This window comes from Aquarana catesbeiana, linkage group LG03, assembly GCF_042186555.1.
Source record: "Aquarana catesbeiana isolate 2022-GZ linkage group LG03, ASM4218655v1, whole genome shotgun sequence".
Taxonomy (NCBI): domain Eukaryota; kingdom Metazoa; phylum Chordata; class Amphibia; order Anura; family Ranidae; genus Aquarana; species Aquarana catesbeiana.
Window position 1 is genome coordinate 720,456,157 of NC_133326.1, and position 14,847 is coordinate 720,471,003.

The 14,847-nt window shown below is 45.5% G+C and overlaps 1 protein-coding gene across 1 annotated transcript in view; it reads left to right on the forward strand.

Annotated features, from left to right (window-relative positions):
• LOC141134370 (uncharacterized) overlaps positions 1–14,847 on the forward strand; it is a 49,068-nt gene that overhangs the window by 6,532 nt on the left and 27,689 nt on the right. The window contains 3 exon segments of the mRNA XM_073623937.1: positions 1,497–2,291; positions 3,079–3,284; positions 4,933–5,266. Coding sequence (XP_073480038.1) covers positions 1,497–2,291; positions 3,079–3,284; positions 4,933–5,266 — 1,335 coding nt within the window.

Genomic DNA, 14,847 nt, shown 5'->3' on the forward strand with positions numbered 1-14,847 from the left:
AGAAAGTGACCTTTATGGTGCAGACTGGAATGCATTTTGGGGAAAACTTCTTAACACATGGCGCAATGCATACAAGCCAGAAATGTCTATTAATGTCTTAATATCATGCAAGCAGCAACCAGGAGAGGATTTTCATTCCTTCGTATCCAGGTTATACAAAATTTATGAGTCATGTGGAGTAGATAGTGACCCCCTTTTCGTCAGCACAGTGATGAATAATGGAGATCCCAAGGCAGCACAGATCATAAAGTTAGTTAACACTGAGTGGCCAAAACAAACGGCCAAAGTTTTCCTTGAGGACATTAAGCTTCGAGCATCCTCAGGGGTCTTCAATACCAAAGGAGGGGTTTTCACACAAAACCCAGTACCATACCCGCCGGAATCTAATACTATGTGTCCGGCACTTCCCATACCCACTTATGCTTACCGAAACAGCAACCCTAACAGTAACTACAATTATCAACCTACACCATACAATCAGGGTTGCTTTAATTGTGGAGACATGAGCCATTGGAAGTCAGACTGTCCACAAAGGAGAGGATATCGCCCAAGGAGGGGAGGGTATCAACATAACAGAGGAGGAAGAGGGAGAGGGGACACTGAGTTCCAGGGAAATAGGGAACCTAGGCCCCAAGATAACCCCCTGGAAACTCAACTTCGATTACAAATGTATTGGCCAGGCAATAATCACCCTCAACACCAAGCCACTGGCAATCCTTTTAGGAGACAAAAGGGATGCCCAGAGAAGGTCCCAGCCTAGGTGATGCACATGTTCTCTAATCATTGGAAAACCTTACCACAGGTCACTCTGAAGGTGGAGGGACACGTGATATGTTTTTTGTTAGACACAGGGGCTACGACGAGCTGTTTAGATGACCCCCGTTTTGTAACTGAGGACTGCACTGAGGGCTGCTCTGTGGGAATTAATGGGACAGTTGTCATACACAAAATAACACCCCCATTGTCTGTTAGTGACCTCGAGGGCCAACTACTGACTAGTCAAGACCCTCACTTGCAGGGGCCCCCGAAGGATAAAGCCGCCCTGCTTTCCTTCCTTGGTTCAATTGTATATTGCAGGCAGTGGATACCTGACTGTTCCTATTATGATTCAATCCTGAGACCTGCAACAGTTGTGCAGGCTCCCAAGACTGTCACATACACCAGTGAGATGATGATGGCTTTTAAAGCTCTTCTCAAATCCCTAGCCAGTGCGCCAGAGCTCGGCTTGCCAAATTACGAAAAGCCCTTTGCACTCTATTGTGTGGTTAGAGGTCCTGCCTTTGCTGCTATCTTAGCGCAAATGCACGGCACTCACTACTGCCCCGTTGCCTATCGCTCAAAGAAAATGCCCATTGCTGTCCAGGGTATGCCAGCATGTCTGCAAGCCCTTGCGGCATGTTCCATGACAGTAAAAGAAGCTTCAAAGATCACTCCAGGAGCACCAACTACCCTGTACACCTCACACAGTGTCTTACATCTGCTGTAAAACTTATCAGCACAACACATGACAACACAGAGGTCCTCTGGATATGAAATAATCCTCATGAATACACACAACCTTACTGTTAAATCATGTGCTGAAGTCACTCCCGCCATCAGACTGTTACATGTTCTACTTAAACTCCCGGTCGAGCCCGCTGATTGTCATGACTGCACACAGGAACTTCTCACTGTCACAGCACCTTGCAGAGATCTCTCTGACATACCCAACCCAGATTACCTAGATGTTTTTATAGACGGTAGCTGCACTTGTCCCACAGACAACACTTACAAAACGGGCTATGCAGTGGTAACTCTCCCTGACATTGTCATTGAGGAAGGGTATTTATCAACAGCAACCTCAGCACAACAAGCTGAATTGTATGCTCTTGCACGTGCCTGTAAACTTTTTGAGGGACACAAGGTCAATATCTATACCGATAGCCGCTACGCGTTCGGCGTATGCCACGATTTTGGTATGATCTGGCTAAGAAGGGGTTACAGGACAGCAGATAACAAGTATGTGAACAATCACTACTATGTAGATGATCTGCTGAATGCAATACACAAGCCAGCCAAAAATAACATCATAAAGGTACTGGGACATGCTACTGGCGACTCTGTTGTCGCAAAGGGAAATAACCTAGCTGATAGAATAGCCAAAGCTGCTGCCAACAAACAGCCACAACCACAAGACACAAAAACCCAGATGTTTTTCTCCACTGATTTCACTTCCCCGGATTTCCCAGGAGTAGCATCCCAGTTGCAGGCTAAGGCGGCTGCCACAGACCTGGATTATGGGGTGCAAGCAGGTTTGACCCAAGGAGGGGATCATAGGAATACCTGAGAGTGTAGCCCCATTGATTCTGTCATATTTACACAGACCGGGTCATATAGGGCAAAAGCCACTAGTGAAGGTGTACCAAGAATCTTTTTGCACAGTTAAACTGTTAGACCTTGTGCATCAATTAGTCCACTCTTGCCTCACATGCGCCCAGAACAATGTCCAAGGCCCACAACATGGTAAACATGGACACTTGCTGCCCCCCATTGGCCCACTACAGGACTTATCATGGACAAATTTTCGGCCTGGCCAGAGGCCATACCAGTCACTGGAGAAACAGCAGGCATAGCAGCAAGATGTCTTATCAACCACTGGATCTGTAGGTTCGGCCTCCCTAGCACAATATACTCAGATCAAGGCCTGGCATTCACATCCAAGTTAGTCAAGGAACTTACCAGGGTCCTAGGAATACAATGGAAATTACACATTCCTTATCACCCCCAGAGTGCAGGCATAGTTGAACGCATGAACAGGAATATAAAAGACAAGCTAAAGAAGGCCACACAAGGTACAATGAAAAATTGGTTAGACTTCTTACTTACCTGGGGTACTTTTTCAAATCAGAACGACCCCCCATAGCAGGACAGGGTTATCCCCATATGAAATACTTATGGGAAAACCAGCCCAGAAAAAGCCACAGGAAGGAGAGGAAATTAACTTATATTCCTTACAGGAAGAGCATATGAAACATCTGGTAAGTAGCTTGACTGAAACTTATGACAAGGTTGCTGTCACTTTTCCTCCTCTTTCCACAGAACCAACGCATCCCTTCAACCCGGGTGATAAGGTGCTGATAAAGCAACTCGCTGCAAGGAAACAGTCGGGCCCCATTTACCAAGGACCATTTGAAGTATTGAAAGCTGCCAGAACTGCTGTTCTTACAGACCAAGGTCCACAATGGATACATGCCTCCAGGATCAAGGAAGCACCCAGCCAGAGCTGTCCACTGAAGGAGAGCCAGGTCAGCAGATCGAAAGGATTGAGCTCAAGCCCCTCAGAAGAAACGAACCACTCCCCAAACCCCCCAAACTGCCAAGAACAGTCCAATCCCCTTACACCCATACCCCTTATACCCCCCGGAGGTATCCAAGGGACCCAAAGACTTGGACCTGATGACTTTCAACTAAACTCAGCCCCACCCTTGCCCCTCCTCAAGGAATGTAATTGGAGGTGTAACTCCAAACTCATTGCCACCTTTTCTTTCCTTATAATATGTATGGTATTACTGTTAACTATATTTGGTTGTTGGATGACTACAAATTGTGGATTCCAAACCACCAAAGGGAATCACACAGGTAACAAGAGTACACTCATTCAGAAACGAGCAGCATTTATCATTTAGCATTGACAGGTCATATTTATCCATGTTGCACCAAGGTAGTAGGCCAGATGTCTAAAGCACGGGCAGCCTCAGTAACCGGCTACCACATTTAAAGGAAGGATGGTAGCTGCCACATTGCAGCTATTATCCTAACAGCCACCCATAAAGGACAAAATCAGACATGGTGTATGAGCCCAAACCATAGGCCCAGCCAAAACTTAGTAATAAATTCAAGAAGGCCAAATTACGGGAACTAGGAATTAATCAGGTAATACACAATAGAAGATCAAAAAAAGCTCCCGCTAGATGAAACTGACTTAAAACCTGCCCCAAAGAAGTTCTGGCCACAATTTAAACAAGGGAGGGAACTCCTAAGGCCAGATCTTAAAAGCAATAACAACGGAGCCCAGTTAGACCCTGAAACTTATTCAGTTCCAGACTCTATCCCACATCACTTTATTATGATGCATGCTTTCGCTAGGAAACAGAACTACTCCGAATGCTGGGTTTGTTCCCACATGGGCACAGGCAGTCACACTCAGTCCCAATGGTTGGAAGGCCGGTTACCCTAGAACAGCTGTTAAATGTGACCCAACCAATCCCACCAGAAAGCATAACCATAACTAACAAGCCCCTACTATTTACTGGTTACACAAGAACACCCAAATTTTGTTTCCTAAATGGAGCTGGGAGAGACATGTACAATGAAAGATTCTGCCGAGCCTCCATAGTAAACTTCACCCTAGTACACCTCCCATATGCCCTCAATGGCTCATTGGAAATCAGAGACTTGGTAACATACAACATCTCTGACCCTAATGAGAGAATAGGAAACATGTCCACCTACAACATTTCAAATTGTGCACAGGGGAACATTAGTGAATCCAGGGAATGGCTTGCCAGTACACACATGAACAGTTCATGGATGGAAGAAAGGGAAGATGAGGCCCCCTCGTTGGGAGATTGGTTGTGTTTGGTAGGACTCAGATTTAGTCTTGATTCACCAGGGGAACTCCCAGCTCCACATATGCCCCACGGATGGATGATTTGCTGTGGATTATGGTGTCACACTACCATCCCCTACCCCATGGACAGGAAAACATCTGGGTGGTGCACACTTGTAGAAATGATCCCTTTCATGGGAATAACAGATGGTAAATCCCCAGTTGAGATGATACCAGCACATGGACATTTAGAATTTGGGAGACACAAGAGGGAGATTACAACCTGGTAGGACAAAGCATTTGCATCAGTGGGAGGGCTGGGAATGTGCAATGCTCTCACAAAGGTAGATGAATTTGGCCAACTAGTTGATTCATGGATGAATAAAACCGCCCTAGATATAGGACTGATGAATGAAGAGCTTAAGAAGATACTCTTTGAACAAGAGATCATTAAACAGAGGCAGGAAAGGATGATGATGGTATTAACTGGACTATGTGATGTTACAGGGGATAAAAGCTTGTGTTGTACTTACATGAATAATTTAACCAAACCCTCTGAGGACTTAGAGGTTCCAGATTATTATGAGATCATGAAGGGACACCAGGAAGAGAGATCAAAACTGCAAGAACAGATGAGGAGACTAGGGGATTCTTGGAATCCTTTTGCAGGCATAGGAGGTTGGTTTGGATTCTTCTGGGAAAGCATAATGAATTTCTTTAAGAAAGCGTGCATGATACTCATAATGATTGTTCTACTGGGAATAGCTGCCTATGCTACTGTCAAATTTGTCTTTTATCTGACTGGCAGAGTGCCTGATCTGGTGGATAATTTAAAACCCCAGCCCGAACCCGAAACCACACTGGCTATGTTCTACTCAGAACAAAGATGGTACTCTGAGCATGAGTGATCAAAGGAGGGATTGTAAGGAAAATGGTTTCCCTTATGCTCATATGATTGTAATGTTAGAGTGTTGCCATAAGTTGAACTCTTATTATGTTTTAGCTTTATGCAAGGCTTATTTGCAGAAAACATGTATTTCCTGTAATAGAATGTTCCAGCCAGCTGCAGCTAGCAGGAAGCCGCTTGTGCTCATAAGTGAGACTTATCTCGGAACATTGTCAAGAGACATTGCGTACCTCACACCTCAGCTTTATATTCTGATAAGTTTAGGTAAAGTTAAGAGTATATTTAGATAAGGGACTTTTTAGTATATCTCTGGGCAGAATATTTATGCAAATATATATGTCATAAAACATTTAACCTGTGATATTTGTACTCTTGTGATTGGTTAGACTAGGGGACTGTATCTTAGTCTGCCCCTACAGATGTATAATGTTGTCACCCCATATAACATGTGAACTTCGTGTAATATAGCGTATTCTTGATTAATACATCCTTGTGTATGGTTTCTTGATTACCCGATCGATCGAGGAAATCTGCTGGTGTCCAACAGAGTCCAGCTCGAGCAAAGGAGGGGCGTACCTGACCATTAACCCTTTCAGGGTCGAGTCCTGCCAACATCATTGCGCTAATCCATGTCTCTGTAAGAGCCCTTTTTTCTACATTTGAAATGTGAGTGTTCCTGTTTACCCTCATTTTATTAAAATCAAATTTTTAAACTATATCACACTGTGTGGAACCTTTCATTAATTTTTGGTTTCATGGTGTGAGTACGTGGATACCCTTTGGTCCTCCTTCCCTCCATGTGAACTTCATCCGAATGTTTTACTGTGAACTTGCCGATGACCAGTACCGTTCAGACCCAGAATTGTGATGGTGGTGACCTGGATCTGTGATTGTTTCCTCTTTAACCACTTGACGACCGCCTCACGCCGATGTACGTCGGCAAAGTGGCACGGACAGGCAAAATCACGTACAGGGTACGTGATTTGCCTTCCGCGGGTGGGGGGTCCGATCGGACCCCCCCCCCGGTGCCCGAGGCGGTCGTCTTTTGTCCAGCGGCGATCGGTGATGAGGGGGAGACCATCCGTTCGTGGCCCCCCCCTCGCGATCGCCGCCGGCCAATGAAAACACTCCTTTGCTGCTGTATGCTAAACAGCAGCAAAGGAAGTGATGTCATCTCCCCTCGGGTCGGTATTTTCCGTTCCGGCCCGAGGAGAGAAGACATCTATGTGAGTGCACCAACACACACACACACAGTAGAACATGCCAGGCATACAAAACACCCCGATCCCCCCCCCGATCGCCCCCCGATCCCCCCCCAATCACCCCCCCCCCCCCCTGTCACAAACTGACACCAGCAGTTTTTTTTTTTTTTTTTTTCTGATTACTGCATAGTGTCAGTTTGTGACAGTTACAGTGTTGGGACAGTGAGTACTACCCCCCTTTAGGTCTAGGGTACCCCCCTAACCCCCCCTAATAAAGTTTTAACCCCTTGATCACCCCCTGTCACCAGTGTCACTAAGCGATCATTTTTCTGATCGCTGTATTAGTGTCGCTGGTGATGCTAGTTAGTGAGGTAAATATTTAGGTTCGCCGTCAGCGTTTTATAGCGTCAGGGACCCCCATATACTACCTAATAAATGTTTTAACCCCTTGATTGCCCCCTAGTTAACCCTTTCACCACTGATCACCGTATAACTGTTACGGTTGATGCTGGTTAGTTTGTTTATTTTTTATAGTGTCAGGGCACCCGCCGTTTATTACCAAATAAAGGTTTAGCCCCCTGATCGCCCGGCGGTGATATGCGTCGCCCCAGGCAGCGTCAGATTAGCGCCAGTACCGCTAACACCCACGCACGCAGCATACGCCTCCCTTAGTGGTATAGTATCTGTACGGATCAATATCTGATCTGATCAGATCTATACTAGCGTCCCCAGCAGTTTAGGGTTCCCAAAAACGCAGTGTTAGCGGGATCAGCCCAGATACCTGCTAGCACCTGCGTTTTGTGCCTCCGCCCAGCCCACCCAAGTGCAGTATCGATCGATCACTGTCACTTACAAAACACTAAACGCATAACTGCAGCGTTCGCAGAGTCAGGCCTGATCCCTGCGATCGCTAACAGTTTTTTTGGTAGCATTTTGGTGAACTAGCAAGCACCAGCCCCAGGCGTCAGATTAGCGCCAGTACCGCTAACACCCACGCACGCAGCATACGCCTCCCTTAGTGGTATAGTATCTGAACGGATCAATATCTGATCCGATCAGATCTATACTAGCGTCCCCAGCAGTTTAGGGTTCCCAAAAACGCAGTGTTAGCGGAATCAGCCCAGATACCTGCTAGCACCTGCGTTTTGCCCCTCCGCCCGGCCCAGCCCAGCCCACCCAAGTGCAGTATCGATCGATCACTGACACTTACAAAACACTAAACGCATAACTGCAGCGTTCGCAGAGTCAGGCCTGATCCCTGCGATCGCTAACAGTTTTTTTTGTAGCGTTTTGGTGAACTGGCAAGCACCAGCCCCAGGCAGCGTCAGATTAGCGCCAGTACCGCTAACACCCACGCACGCACCGTACACCTCCCTTAGTGGTATAGTATCTGATCGCATCAATATCTGATCCGATCAGATCTATACTAGCGTCACCAGCAGTTTAGGGTTCCCAAAAACGCAGTGTTAGCGGGATCAGCCCAGATACCTGCTAGCACCTGCGTTTTGCCCCTCCGCCCGGCCCGGCCCAGCCCACCCAAGTGCAGTATCGATCGATCACTGTCACTTACAAAACACTAAACGCATAACTGCAGCGTTCGCAGAGTCAGGCCTGATCCCTGCGATCGCTAACGTTTTTTGGTAGCGTTTTGGTGAACTGGCAAGCGCCAGCGGCCTAGTACACCCCGGTCGTAGTCAAACCAGCACTGCAGTAACACTTGGTGACGTGGCGAGTCCCATAAGTGCAGTTGAAGCTGGTGAGGTGGCAAGCACAAGTAGTGTCCCGCTGCCACCAAAAAGACAAACACAGGCCCATCGTGCCCATAGTGCCCTTCCTGCTGCATTCGCCAATCCTAATTGGGAACCCACCACTTCTGCAGCGCCCGTACTTCCCCCATTCACATCCCCAACCAAATGCAGTCGGCTGCATGAGAGGCATTTTTATGTCCTCCCGAGTACCCCTACCCAACGAACCCCCAAAAAAGATGTCGTGTCTGCAGCAAGCGCGGATATAGGCGTGACACCCGCTATTATTGTCCCTCCTGTCCTGACAATCCTGGTCTTTGCATTGGTGAATGTTTTGAACGCTACCATTCACTAGTTGAGTATTAGCGTAGGGTACAGCATTGCACAGACTAGGCACACTTTCACAGGGTCTCCCAAGATGCCATCGCATTTTGAGAGACCCGAACCTGGAACCGGTTACAGTTATAAAAGTTACAGTTACAAAAAAAGTGTAAAAAAAAAAAAAAAATATGAAATAAAAAAAAATAGTTGTTGTTTTATTGTTCTCTCTCTCTCTATTCTCTCTCTCTATTGTTCTGCTCTTTTTTACTGTATTCTATTCTGCAATGTTTTATTGTTATTGTTATTGTTATTATGTTTTATCATGTTTGTTTTTCAGGTGTGTAATTATTTACACTTTACTGTGCTTTATTGTTAACCATTGTTAACCATTTTTTTGTCTTCAGGTACGCCATTCACGACTTTGAGTGGTTATACCAGAATGATGCCTGCAGGTTTAGGTATCATCTTGGTATCATTCTTTTCAGCCAGCGGTCGGCTTTCATGTAAAAGCAATCCTAGCGGCTAATTAGCCTCTAGACTGCTTTTACAAGCCGTGGGAGGGAATGCCCCCCCCCCCCCCCACCGTCTTCCGTGTTTTTCTCTGGCTCTCCTGTCTCAACAGGGAACCTGAGAATGCAGCCGGTGATTCAGCCAGCTGACCATAGAGCTGATCAGAGACCAGAGTGGCTCCAAACATCTCTATGGCCTAAGAAACCGGAAGCTACGAGTATTTCATGACTTAGATTTCGCCGGATGTAAATAGCGCCATTGGGAAATTGGGGAAGCATTTTATCACACCGATCTTGGTGTGGTCAGATGCTTTGAGGGCAGAGGAGAGATCTAGGGTCTAATAGACCACAATTTTTTCAAAAAAGAGTACCTGTCACTACCTATTGCTATCATAGGGGATATTTACATTCCCCGAGATAACAATAAAAATGATTAAAAAAAAAAATATGAAAGGAACAGTTTAAAAGTAAGATTAAAAAAGCAAAAAAATAATAAAGAAAAAAAAAAAAAAAAAAAAAAACACCCCTGTCGCCCCCTGCTCTCGCGCTAAGGCGAACGCAAGCGGCGGTCTGTCGTCAAACATAAACAGCAATTGCACCATGCATGTGAGGTATCACCGCGAAGGCCAGATCGAGGGCAGTAATTTTTCCAGTAGACCTCCTCTGTAAATCTAAAGTGGTAACCTGTAAAGGCTTTTGAAGGCTTTTAAACATGTATTTATTTTGTTGCCACTGCACGTTTGTGCGCAATTTTAAAGCATGTCATGTTTGGTATCCATGTACTCGGCCTAAGATCATCTTTTTTATTTCATCAAACATTTGGGCAATATAGCGTGTTTTAGTGCATTAAAATTAAAAAAAGTGTGTTTTTTCCCCAAAAAATGCGTTTGAAAAATCGCTGCGCAATTACTGTGTGAAAAAAAAAAATGAAACACCCACCATTTTAATCTGTAGGGCATTTGCTTTAAAAAAATATATAATGTTTGGGGGTTCAAAGTAATTTTTTTGCAAAAAAAAAAAACTTTTTCATGTAAACAATAAGTGTCAGAAAGGGCTTTGTCTTCAAGTGGTTAGAAGAGTGGGTGATGTGTGACATAAGCTTCTAAATGTTGTGCATAAAATGCCAGGACAGTTCAAAACCCCCCCAAATGACCCCATTTTGGAAAGTAGACACCCCAAGCTATTTGCTGAGAGGCATGTCGAGTCCATGGAATATTTTATATTGCGACACAAGTTGCGGGAAAGAGACAAATTTTTTTTTTTTTTTTTTTTTTTGCACAAAGTTGTCACTAAATGATATATTGCTCAAACATGCCATGGAAATATGTGAAATTACACCCCAAAATACATTCTGCTGCTTCTCCTGAGTACGGGGATACCACATGTGTGAGACTTTTTGGGAGCCTAGCCGCGTACAGGACCCCGAAAACCAAGCACCGCCTTCAGGCTTTCTAAGGGCGTGAATTTTTGATTTCACTCTTCACTGCCTATCACAGTTTCGGAGGCCATGGAATGCCCAGGTGGCACAAAACCCCCCCAAATGACCCCATTTTGGAAAGTAGACACCCCAAGCTATTTGCTGAGAGGTATAGTGAGTATTTTGCAGACCTCACTTTTTGTCACAAAGTTTTGAAAATTGAAAAAAGAAAAAAAAAAAATGTTTTTTCTTGTCTTTCTTCATTTTCAAAAACAAATGAGAGCTGCAAAATACTCACCATGCCTTTCAGCAAATAGCTTGGGGTGTCTACTTTCCAAAATGGGGTCATTTGGGGGGGTTTTGTGCCACCTGGGCATTCCATGGCCTCCGAAACTGTGATAGGCAGTAAAGAGTGAAATCAAAAATTTTCACCCTTAGAAATCCTGAAGGCAGTGATTGGTTTTCGGGGCCCCGTACGCGGCTAGGCTCCCAAAAAGTCCCACACATGTGGTATCCCCATACTCAGGAGAAGCAGCTAAATGTATTTTGGGGTGCAATTCCACATATGCCCATGGCCTGTGTGAGCAATATATCATTTAGTGACAACTTTATGAAAAAAAAAAAAAAAAAAAAAAAAAGTGTCACTTTCCCGCAACTTGTGTCAAAATATAAAATATTCCATGGACTCAATATGCCTCTCAGCAAATAGCTTGGGGTGTCTACTTTCCAAAATGGGGTCATTTTGGGGGGTTTTGTGCCACCTGGGCATTCCATGGCCTCCGAAACTGTGATAGGCAGTGAAGAGTGAAAGCAAAAATTTACACCCTTAGAAATCCTGAAGGCGGTGATTGGTTTTCGGGGCCCCGTACGCGGCTAGGCTCCCAAAAAGTCCCACACATGTGGTATCCCCATACTCAGGAGAAGCAGCTAAATGTATTTTGGGGTGCAATTCCACATAGGCCCATGGCCTGTGTGAGCAATATATCATTTAGTGACGACTTTTTGTAAATATTTTTTTTTTTTTTTTTTTTTGTCATTTTTCAATCACTTGGGACAAAAAAAATAAATATTCAATGGGTTCAACATGCCTCTCAGCAATTTCCTTGGGGTGTCTACTTTCCAAAATGGGGTCATTTGGGGGGGTTTTGTACTGCCCTGCCATTTTAGCACCTCAAGAAATGACATAGGCAGTCATAAACTAAAAGCTGTGTAAATTCCAGAAAATGTACCCTAGTTTGTAGACGCTATAACTTTTGCGCAAACCAATAAATATACGCTTATTGACATTTTTTTTACCAAAGACATGTGGCCGAATACATTTTGGCCTAAATGTATGACTAAAATTTAGTTTATTGGATTTTTTTTATAACAAAAAGTAGAAAATATCATTTTTTTTCAAAATTTTCGGTCTTTTTCCGTTTATAGCGCAAAAAATAAAAACCGCAGAGGTGATCAAATACCATCAAAAGAAAGCTCTATTTGTGGGAAGAAAAGGACGCAAATTTCGTTTGGGTACAGCATTGCATGACCGCGCAATTAGCAGTTAAAGCGACGCAGTGCCAAATTGGAAAAAGACCTCTGGTCCTTAGGCAGCATAATGGTCCGGGGCTCAAGTGGTTAAACGGTGAATATCACCACAAGCCTGCATGACTTAAGAGGTATATGTCCCATTAAGTCCACTGTTTCCGGTAAGCCTTCACACAATTGGTGGTGGTTCCTCTTGCAAGATCCCCTTTCATGTTTTCACTGATGCCTCCTGTGATGTCAACTAAGACCACTTTCACACTGAGGCGCTTTTCAGGTGCCTTCACGCTAAAAACAGCACCTAAAAAGCTCACGAAAACTTATTTTCAGTAAAATCAATGAATGCGTACACACTGGGGCAGTGCGCTGGCAGGGCTGTGAAAAACTCACCTCTCCATTGAAATGAATGGAAAGCTCTTCAAAAGCGCCTGAAAAGCTCTTCAAAAGCGCTCAGTAGGGATGAGCTTCGAGTTCGAGTCGAACTCTTGTTCGACTCGAACATTGGCTGTTCGCAAGTTCGCCGAACAGCGAACAATTTGGGGTGTTCGCGGCAAATTCGAATGCCGCGGAACACCCTTTAAAAGTCTATGGGAGAAATCAAAAGTGCTAATTTTAAAGGCTTATATGCAAGTTATTGTCATAAAAAGTGTTTGGGGACCTGGGTCCTGCCCCAGGGGACATGGATCAATGCAAAAAAAACTTTTAAAAACGGCCGTTTTTTCAGGAGCAGTGATTTTAATAATGCTTAAAGTCAAACAATAAAAGTGTAATATTCCTTTAAATTTCGTACCTGGGGGGTGTCTATAGTATGCCTGTAAAGATGATGCATGATTCCCGTGTTTAGAACAGTCTGACAGCAAAATGACATTTTAAAGGAAAAAAAGTCATTTAAAATTACTCGCGGCTATTAATGAATTGCCAGTCCGACAATACACATAAAAGTTCATTGATAAAAATGGCATGGGAATTCCCCACAGGGAACCCCGAACCAAAATGAAAAAAAAAATGACATGGGGGTCCCCCTAAATTCCAAACCAGGCCCTTCAGGTCTGGTATGGATATTAAGGGGAACCCCGGCCAAAATTTAAAAAATAAATGACGTGGGGGTCCCCCTAAATTTCATACCAGACCCTTCAGGTCTGGTATGGATTTTAAGGGGAACCCCGCGCCAACCCCCCCCAAAAAACAGCGTGGGGTCCCCCCAAAAATCCATACCAGACCCTTATCCAAGCACGCAACCTGGCAGGCCGCAGGAAAAGAGGGGGGGGACGAGAGAGCGCCCCCCCTCCTGAACCGTACCAGGCCACATGCCCTCAACATTGGGAGGGTGCTTTGGGGTAGCCCCCCAAAACACATTGTCCCCTTGTTGATGAGGACAAGGGTCTCATCCCCACAACCCTGGCCGGTGGTTGTGTGGGTCTGCGGGCAGGGGGCTTATCGGAATCTGGAAGCCCCCTTTAACAAGGGGACCCCCAGATCCCGCCCCCCCTGTGTAAAATGGTAAGGGGGTACAAAAGTACCCCTACCATTTCACTAAAAAACTGTAAAAAATGTTAAAAATGACAAGAGACAGTTTTTGACAATTCCTTTATTTAAATGCTTCTTCTTTCTTCTTTCTTCTATCTTCTATCTTCCTTCATCTTCTTCTTCTTCTGGTTTTTCTGGCTCTTCTGGTTCTTCCTCCGGCGTTCTCGTCCAGCATCTCCTCCGCGGTGTCTTCTATCTTCTTCTCCTTGGGCCGCTCTGCACCCATGGCATGGGGGAGGCTCCCGCTCTTCTCTTCATCTTCTCTTCTTCATCTTCTTCTTCATCTTCTTCTTTTCTTCTCTTCTTCTCTAATTCATCTTCTTCTCCGGGCTGCTACGCATCCATGCTGGCATGGAGGGAGGCTCCCACTGTGCGACGGCGTCTCCTCTTCTGATGGTTCTTCAATAATGGGGGGCGGGGCCACCCGGTGACCCCACCCCCCTCTGACGCACAGGACATGACGGGACTTCCCTGTGGCATTCCCCATGACGTCACAGGGAAGTCCCGTCATGTCCTGTGCGTCAGAGAGGGGGCGGGGTCACCGGATGGCCCCGCCCCCGTTATTTAAGAACCGTCAGACAAGGAGACGCTGTCACACAGCGGGAGCCTCCCTCCATGCCAGCATGGATGCGGAGCGGCCTGGAGAAGAAAATGAAGAAGAGAAGAAGATGAAGAAGATGAAGAAGAAGATGAAGAAGAGAAGAAGATGAAGAGAAGAGCGGGAGCCTCCCCCCATGCCATGGGTGCGGAGCGGTCCGAGGAGTTGAAGATAGAAGACGCCGTAGAGGAGATGCTGGACGAGAACGCCGGAGGAAGAACCAGAAGAGCCAGAAGAACCAGAAGAAGAAGAAGATGAAGGAAAGAAGAAGCATTTAAATAAAGGAATTGTCAAAAACTGTCTCTTGTCATTTTTAACATTTTTGACAGTTTTTTAGTGAAATGGTAGGGGTACTTTTGTACCCCCTTACCATTTCACACAGAGGGGGCCGGGATCTGGGGGTCCCCTTGTTAAAGGGGGCTTCCAGATTCCGATAAGCCACCTGCCCGCAGACCCCCACAACCACCGGCCAGGGTTGTGGGGATGAGGCCCTTGTCCTCATCAACATG